Source organism: Plectropomus leopardus, chromosome 11 (genome assembly GCF_026936395.1).
Source record: "Plectropomus leopardus strain MGB_pleo_1.0 chromosome 11, ASM2693639v1, whole genome shotgun sequence".
Classification (NCBI taxonomy): Eukaryota; Metazoa; Chordata; class Actinopteri; order Perciformes; family Serranidae; genus Plectropomus; species Plectropomus leopardus.
In genome coordinates, this window is record NC_142186.1 from 36,506,781 (window position 1) to 36,516,360 (window position 9,580).

Sequence of the window (9,580 nt, forward strand, 5' to 3'; positions counted from 1 at the left end):
AAATACTTGTTGAAAAATCTTAAAAATGTTAAAAATGAACATCTACTTTTTTTCTCCTTTTTTTTTTTTATCAAAAGCAGCTGCAGTCCTGTATCAAAGTAAACTGCGTTTCTGCACCACTAAAGTAATGTTTTTAAATGGATCCTTGTATTAACTGCTTACACGTCACTGGGCAGCTGCCACTTTTCTTCAAACAGCAGTGAAGGTGAACGAAGAGCACCTGTAGAGTCAGCGCGGGGATCCTTTTCCCCGAGCTGAGACTGTCAGGCACAACTTGTCTCTCTGGTTGTGTGCTGACAGACCACAGATCACATTTTTCTGTCTTTGTTTCACCAGATTGGCTGACCTAAAACACTCTCAGGCTGCAGTGAGGGTTCTCAGAGTCTGGTTCTGGACCCTCTGCTGGGTCACTGGAAGACTGAAAGGGGGTCCAGAACAAAAGCTGAATGGACAGTGAAACTCCCACCCGGCTCCTGACCTCTGACCTGCTGCCACAATGGAGACTGACGGATGTGAGTGATGGACGGAGGAGCGTTTACTACAACTCAGAGTGTCAGTCAGGGCGCTTAACATTTAGTTATTGATCAGTTTTTTTCACTTATTTCCAAAATGTGTTAACATACAATAGTTTCATCTAATCTAATCTCACAATTTAATGTTTTCGGACCGTTGGTCAGACTGAGACAATATACATGGACTATACAGCATTATTGCTACAGGTTTTAATAATAATTTGTTAAATAAATAGATAGAAATAAATGGCCTGTCAATAGCATAAAAATATAGTTTAAAATATTTTACTTTATTTAGGCTATTTCAATAAATCTAATGTAATTTGAAAATAAAATTACTAGTTTAAGTTCTCGCTTAAATTAGTGAAATAACAGCAAAGTAGTCCATATAATAGTTTTTAAAAAAACCCAGATATTTTATTCTAAACGTTTTGTTTTCACACATCATCAAGTTTTATTACTTTATTTAGTCACATTAACACGTGTTCTGTTTTATTTTTTTTAAATAATAGCTTTTTAAATGATTTAACTCAGTCAAACAAAGACTTAATAAACAGGAAAAGTAAATGATTGTAAGATAAGATAAAGACAAATTTATTTGTCCCAAAAGGGTAATTCCGTTTACAGTCGACCAATCGCGCAAATTAAATTAAATCGCATCTCATAATGTTGATATGTTCGTAATTCAGATTACTCAGATTATCCATAAATACATTTAAAATATTTTTAAAATTTTTTGCGAAGTTTTGCATTTAAATGTTTCCGTACTGGACTGACAGACATATTTATTTATTTGTTTATTTTGTTTTATTTTTATTTTTTTATCTTTTTTTTTGAATATTTATCATCCTCATATGTCGGTCAGTAGAGTCTCGCGCTTCACTGGCGCGCTTTATGCTAATCACCTCCAGTCTCTGCGCGCACGAGCCGTTCGGGGAGCTGAGCGCGCGCCAGCAGTTTCCAGCTGCGCTCGTGAACCCGTTAGTCTCTCCTCCGGTCGGTCCGTCGGTTCTCGCTCCGGCTCCGGGCTCGTCTCGTCCCCGCTCTGCTCGGCGGTTTGTCCAGTTTCTTCCCCCGGTCCTCCTCCTTCCTCCTCCGGCCTGAATCTGTCCGCGGCTCCGCTCTGACCTCCGGCTCCGGCTCGGTCCGCTCGGTTCCTCCGTCTGAAGCTCCTGCCTTAAGTTCGGTCTCCCGGTGGTTTTTCCTCCGGTTCCCCCGCTGACAGCCGCTGCAGCTCCGGTACCGACCGTCACTTTGGACCCGGTCCACTCCTCCTCCTGCTCCCTTCCTCTTGTCTTTAGTTTCAGCCCCGGTTTTCCCGTTGGTCCGGTAGCCTCCCCCCCGGGCCAGACATGGGTTGGAGTGTCCCGGTTCTGCTGTCGGTCCTCTGGGTTGGACTCACGGCGGGAGTACCGGACGGACCGGACGTTCAAGGTAACAACACTTACCGTTATCTAACCTGCTTCAGTCACTAAAAACAGCCTGAAAATCTGACTAAAACATTTAATTCAACGTGAAAATGATTTTAAAAAATCTAATCAAAGGAGCTGATGCACAGAATAAAATCTGCTATCAATATTATTTCTAAAAAAAACTTTTCTTTACGTGTTTAACAATAAGAAAGTTAATCATGCCACATAATCAAGAACAAAATCAGGAAAAAAGTCATTTATTTCACTTTTTCTCAGTAAAGTTCAACACACACAAAATCTGACCCCAGACCAGCTGTGTGTCTGCAGTTTCATTTATTATTATTCAGCACCAGCACTGCGATTCTTTACCTTTTCTAAACCCTAAATTATGCTTCCAAAGGAAATTTTGTCAATCTATTGAAGATAGTTCACTTTTTAAAAATAAATTGCAGCAAAATATATCTAGTGGACTGAAAAAACATATATAATTTCTTTGCAATATTAATATCATTTAATGTTTTATAATGAAAAGAAATCTATACTTGTGGATCGAGACACTTTACAGAGAAAAACTACAAAAACTTAAAACTGCCGGGCAAGAAAAAAGACAAACCGAGTCAGGTAAGAACACAAACAGTTTTATGTTATAACAAGATGTTTCTATGTAAACAGAGAAAAAGTTTCTTATTATAACACAAAAACAGATTGTTCTAACAAAAAACATGAAAACAGTTTGTTATTACACAAAAAATATTGTTATAACATGAGAACATCTTTGTATAACACAAATATCTTATATAAATATAAATATAGCACAGAAACAACTTGTTATAACACAAACATCTTTTTACAACACGAGAACGTGTTGTTACAACACAAAAACATTTTGTTATAACACAAAAACATGTTGTTATAACACAAGAACATCTTTTTATAACACAAACATCTTTTTACAACACCAGAACATTTTGTTATAACACAAAAACATCTTTTTGTAACACGAAACATCTTGTTATAACACGAGAACATCTAGTTATAACATGAAAATATCTTGTTACAAAATGGAAAAACATCTTGTTATAACAAAAAAATCTTGTAAAAACGTGTAAAACATTAAAGACGCTGATTTTTTCATATTATAAGAAAAATTCCTTGTTGTTTGTTGTGAGAAAACATTTTCTTTTTTTTGCCATTTTTTAAATAAGATATTTTCATGTTTTAACAAAACCTTTCTTGTTATAATTTTTTGGGTTCTTCATCATGACATCAGTCTTTATAAAATAGTTATTATTGGACGTGTCTGTTGTGATTGGACAGAGTTGTCAGCCGCAGGATGGAGGAAGTGCGTGGCTGTCTTGTTTTTCTTCCTCTGTGGTGTTTCTGTTGGCCTCTGAGCCCCAAAAGTCAGACAGGCTGCAGTTTGAACCACAAACAGCTGATTAATAATCAAGTCTAATGAAATACTAATCAACTTAGGTTTCAAAATAAAAGCTTGAAAGATAATTTGCTAATAACATAACCAATTCAAGGGTAAATGTAGTAATGGTTTATTATTGACCGGAGCCAAAAACATCACCTGTTACCATGGTAACAGTAAACACTTGGTGACTGCTGCTGATGATAAACTTGTTTATAATCTTAACATGATTTTAATATGATTTTCTGCCTTCATTGAGTTAATTTTTAACCAACATCAGTCCTAATCATAAATGTCAAATATTTATTCATTTTCAGAATTTTAACTCTTTAAATGCCATGTTTTTGTCATGATGCCACCGTGTTTTTAGATGAAAAAATACACAAAAAATTACACAAAAAAATGCACAATTAATTTAAAAAATACACAATTAATTTTAAAAAATACAAAATTAATTATTTTTAATACACTACATGCAAAGTAGAATTTTTATTGATTATCACAGCAATACTGGCAGCTACATTGACTGTGACAGGTCACCTGGTGGAAATAGCATGTATTTCCTCCATATGCCAAATATGGTCAAAATGACCTCATCAGGTGGAAAATAGTCAAAATGACAAATTCAGAGTCAAAAGCCCAGAATGACACCCAGAAATAATACAAGTCCTGTTTTTCTGCTCTGATGGCTGTGGGATCAAAAATGTCAGTTTGAATGGGTTTCAATGGAGCATTTTTGGACCTGAACAGTCTGAATGTAACTATTTAGTTTCCACAGTGTATTTTAGACTTATTGAGACTTATTGTAACTGTGTATGTCTCCTAAAGCTCGTGCTCTGTCCAATATTGACCCTCCTCTCCCTCGTCTTCCTCAGTGATTGATGTGTTGAGCCTTCAGGACCCGAAGCAGAGCGTGGCGGCGGTGGAGAAGCTGTCTGGCGGTCTGAGCGCGCTCAGTGACTTCTACGTGGTGTCCACTTTACGGCTGCCGTCGAAGTTGGGCGGCGTCCTGATGGGTCTCTACAGCAAACAGGACAACAGGAAGTACCTGGAGGTCGCCATCATGGGGAAGATCAACAAAGGTTGGAAATGTACCTTTAACCTGTTCTTCAAAACTCAGACTTTAAATATGTCGCTGTAACCAAATCTGATCCGGCTGATGGTTCCTCCTCTCCCTCACTCTCCCTCCTTTGTTTTTTCTTCCTCGCTCTTATGACCATCGGACCGTTGTCTCTGACAGTATCGTGTGCGCCGAAGCTCTCTGATGTTTCCACTCGCTGAAACATTCAGGCCGCAGACTCCTCCGTGTTTTTATGGATGGAAATATCCTGCCGCTAACACGCATTTAGTATCTCTGGAAACTCTGAGATCTCTGACAGAATTTCAAATAAAGTTTTGTGGGATTGAATCTGAGAGCATTCTCCATCACAGCAGGAGAAAAAAGTTTCTGTTCAGCTGCAGATTCATGAGTCATGATCTGTTCAGTCACCTGAAACGTGACACGACTGCAGAATTATTAGTATTTTGTGTTAAGCAGAAACGATTAGTCATCGATTATTCGAGTGAAAGAAAACAATCGGCAACGATTTAATGATGAGTCATTTTTCAGGCAGAAATGCCAAAATGTTAAATTTCCAGAGGATTTCACACACATTCATTTATTTGTGGTGACCTGCCACAATAAAAACATCTGCGGCCACGTTTATTTTCTATTTTTGGACCGCTGCTGAAATATTTATTTTGTTAAGTTATTTATTGCATCACACTCTCGGAGCGCAGAGCGTACTCTGGGCACAGACGGAGCAGCAGAATGTCAGGTGCATTGAAAGTGAAACTTTCCATCCGGTCTGCTGAGTCTAAAAGTTTGCCTTTACTCGCAGCAGCTGCTCCTCTCATCAGTTGATCGGCTCTGATCGGCTCTGAGGGGATCGACAGGTCGATTATCCACCCTGCGAGTGACAAACTGCTGCTGTGGAGAAAAAAAGAGCTCACGAAGAGCTCCGCCTGCACTGTGCTCAGGGACTTGCAAATTGGGGTCAATCGATTTTTTTTTTTGGGCTGATACCGATTAGTAGTTAATTGGACTGGTGACCGATATTTGTAAATGTTTAATCAAAACTCTCAACATAAACTACAGTGAATTTCCATCAACTTTACTTAAAGTTCAGTGAAAATTTAAATAAGAAATGAATAAATAAAAAAGCTCCCTTGAATGGTACAAAGTTAAAGTTCCTTCCATGCTGACACTTTCTTTGCATGAATTTCCAACTGCCTGTCCTGACTCAGAAGAGTCTTCAGTAGTTTTAATTATGTATTAGAGGTTTTAATTAAGACGATTAGAGCGCATGACAGGACGTTTAACAGGTTTAATCACTTCTCCAGTATCTGTTTTTATATTGTTGGGAAAACAAATTTCTCACCCAAACAACTGTATTATTCAAGTTTCTCACCATTTTTTTTTTCTTGATGTTGCATTTGAACACATCATGATGATGTTTTTATTTACCTTCGCATGACAGTCGTTTTACTGAGCCGACCCTGAACACATCATATATTTAGCTAACTAGCTGGTATCTTTGTGGTTTGAACTGGAATTTCAACACTGGATTAGTATTTTTAACTGAGGGGACATGCTGCAAAGTTTGGGTTGCTTCCCACTGCTGCTGTGAGCCTGAATCTGAGCGACTCTGTAAAGATGTCGTAGTAAACACACATTCACACACTCAACACAACACACAGTGCTGGTTTAAAGAGTGTGGTGAGGATGACGGCTGAACGATGAAGAAACTCTGACAAAGTCAAGTTTAATCATGACTCAGCAGCTGATAATGACAGCCTGAGTCCAGCTTTCATCTGAACCATCACTGTAATCTTTCATTAACTGCTGAGTGTGTTTAGGGTCGGTCTGACCTTTGACCCCCGATGCTCTCTGATGAACAGACACGTTGTTCTTTGTTTCAGCTGAAGTTAGTGAAGACTGAAACTGTTGGATGTCAGCAAAGATGATTTTATTCTCCGTTGAAGAAGTGTGAGCGGCCGCAGGATTTTAATTCAGGCTGATGTTGACTCTTTATGGCTTTAATTGAGATAATAATGTCAGAATATTTGTTCGTGACGTTAAAACCACCTCAGAGTTCTTCATGTTTACGCTGTTTTTAAGTGAAGCTCACTGACGGAGAACAGAGTCTGTCGCAGAACCGCTCGGCTGCAGTTTTGCGCCGTTTTTCCTCATCCGTCAACTCCCACCGGTTGAGGCGGGAAGTGACTAAAGGAAAGATGTAAATAAATACAGAGCGAGTGTCGACCAATCAGAGTCCAGAACCGAAGTCGGAGCAGAATTACTGCAGAATTATTTCAGACAGAAAACACTTTGAAGTTAAGATGAAATGAAAAATGCCTTTTAACCCCGAAAGATCACATCCTCAGTCATTTTGTGAAACTGCTGGACAAAAATTAAAAATGGTTGTTAACTGATCTTTTCTTCTTCCTGCTGCTGCTTCATTCATCTTTTTTTAAATTTTCTTTTCTTCATTTATTAATCTGCTGATTAAATCTTTGAATCTCCAAAAAAGTGACTCTTCAGTGACAAAACCAAAGACAAACTAACTGCGTCCCCTCCGGCTCCTTCAGTCCTGGTGCGTTACGTGCGAGCTGACGGGAAGGTCCACACCGTCAACCTGCAGAACGCTCACCTGGCGGACGGGCGCGCTCACTCCATCATCCTGAGGCTCGGCGGTCTTCAGCGGAGCAACATGAACATGGAGCTCTACGTCAACTGCCGACTGGCCGACTCCAGCCAGGGTCTGCCCTCGCTGGTCCCGCTGCCCAGAGAGGCGGACATGGTGGAGATCAGGCACGGACAGAAGGCCTACGCCCGACTGCAGGTGAGACAACGCAGAGGACAGGTGAGCCCCTTTTACCGTGATGACGCACTCTAATGTATTATTGATGATATGAACTCTGTGTGTGTGTGTGTGTGTGTGTGTGTGTGTGTGTCAGGGTGCAGTGGAGTCCCTCAGACTGGCTCTAGGGGGCACTGTTGCTAAAGCTGGTGCTCTGACGGACTGTCCTTTCCAGGGAGACTCTTCAGCCTACAACTCAGGTCAGCTCACATTAACCCTTTCATTTTTTGGCGTCACGTAACCCTGATCACAGCGCGTCTGATGGCGGATGTGAGACCGTGACCAGGAGAGGGTCGCACTCTGGTTCGTTGTTTGCGGTCAGGACTGAAGCGGTGTTCATGTCATAAGAAGGTTTTTATTGTCGTCCAGCATCACCTTTAACCGAATCCAAACCTTCAAATCACCTTCCAGCCGGCGTAAGAGCTGAAGGAACACGAAAAAATAAAATCAGCTCTAACACATAATATACCATCTAAATGTAAACACAACTACAGACGCACGTCTACATTAGTGGTAACACTACGGATGAACATCAGCAGGATTAACGCCGCGACAGCGATACACGAAAGTTTACACGAAATTGTGGCAAGAGTGCTTCAAAATAAAAGTCCTGAAAGGAACAAACAGGAAATGAGACTGTCAAACTAAGAGCTTACAGTAAGTCACCTTTTGAGGGGCGTTTCCACTTGCAGTCGTGATAACGTTAGTGTGATCTGAAGAGCGTCCTGTAGGTCCTCTCGTGTCTATAGGAGCGATTGATCGATCGATTAACTCCTGCGTCGCTTCATGTTATTGATCACATGATATCTGAGCTCAGCTGTTTGTTGTTTCAGTGAACGGGGACGTGAACTCCATCCTGGGTGAGTTTACTGACTCAACTTCACGTTTGAAACCGGTCAATAATCACAGCTGATCACTTTGACCTCACCTGATCATGTTGGTCTGATGGCTTCCTGTCAGGTGATCACACCAAGGCTCTGATTGGTCAGCTCATCATCTTCAACCAGATCCTGGGAGAGCTGAGACAGGACATCAGAGAGCAGGTGAGATGCACCGAGAGACAGACGGGACATCAGAGAGCAGGTGAGACGCACCGAGAGACAGACGGGACATCAGTGTGAGACACACTGAGAGACAGACAGGACATCAGTGTGAGACACACTGAGAGACAGACGGGACATCAGTGTGAGACACACTGAGAGACAGACAGGACATCAGACAGCAGGTGAGACACACTGAGAGACAGACGGGACATCAGAGAGCAGGTGAGACACACTGAGAGACAGACAGGACATCAGAGCGCAAGTTATTGATCGTCCCTTTGTCCCTCTGTCCAGGTGAAAGAGATGTCCCTGATCAGAAACACCATCCTGGAGTGTCAGGTTTGTGGTGAGTCAGCAGCTGTTTGACTCGTTGACTCTGTCTCTTATCTGAGGACCTGATTGAAGACAGTGCGTCTCACTCTCAGGTTTCCACGAGCCTCGCTCGCGCTGCTCTCCAAACCCCTGCTACAGGGGCGTGTCCTGCATGGAGAGTCTGCACTACCCCGGATACACCTGTGGACCCTGCCCACCTGGAACCACCGGCAACGGGACGCACTGCCACGACATCGACGAGGTAACCACGACGACCACACAGCAACTACTTAACAACCATTCAATGTCAGCTACTACACAACTACACAACAATAACAACAACCAAACATCAACAACAACAACGCAAACTCATATCAGCTACTACACAACTACACAACAATAACAACAACAACACTACAACAACCAAACAACAACGCGAACTCATATCAGCTACTACAAAACTACACAACAATAACAACAACACTACAACAACCAAACATCAACAACAACGCAAACTCATATCAGCTACTACACAACTACACAACAATAACAACAACACTACAACAACCAAACATCAACAACAACGCAAACTCATATCAGCTACTACACAACTACACAACAATAACAACAACAACACTACAACAACCAAACAACAACGCAAACTCATATCAGCTACTACACAACTACACAACAATAACAACAACCAAACATCAACAACAACAACAACGCAAACTCATATCAGCTACTACACAACTACACAACAATAACAACAACCAAACATCAACAACAACAACAACAACGCTACAGCTCAGCTACTACTACTATGGCTACTGCACAACACACAACAATAATGAAAACAACAAACAAACATAAAACATGACAACCACAACACACAAAAACAATAAACATACAACAACATTAAACATACAACATTAAAATTACAACAACAACAACACTGACGACAGATTAAACAGTGAACTGT

The 9,580-nt window shown here is 40.9% G+C and overlaps 1 protein-coding gene across 3 annotated transcripts in view; it reads left to right on the forward strand.

Moving 5' to 3' along the window:
* The first annotated feature begins 324 nt into the window (after window positions 1-324).
* The window catches only part of thbs3a (thrombospondin 3a), a 25,374-nt gene continuing 16,118 nt past the window's right edge, over window positions 325-9,580 (forward strand). The window contains exons 1-8 of one of the 3 annotated variants that reach the window (XM_088084775.1): window positions 325-512; window positions 4,217-4,423; window positions 6,972-7,225; window positions 7,341-7,443; window positions 8,077-8,103; window positions 8,204-8,286; window positions 8,581-8,632; window positions 8,712-8,860. In XM_088084775.1, the coding sequence (XP_087940901.1) occupies window positions 497-512; window positions 4,217-4,423; window positions 6,972-7,225; window positions 7,341-7,443; window positions 8,077-8,103; window positions 8,204-8,286; window positions 8,581-8,632; window positions 8,712-8,860 (891 nt within the window). In that variant the 5' untranslated portion in view covers window positions 325-496. The other 2 variants (XM_088084774.1, XM_088084776.1) reach the window with 2 other exon arrangements.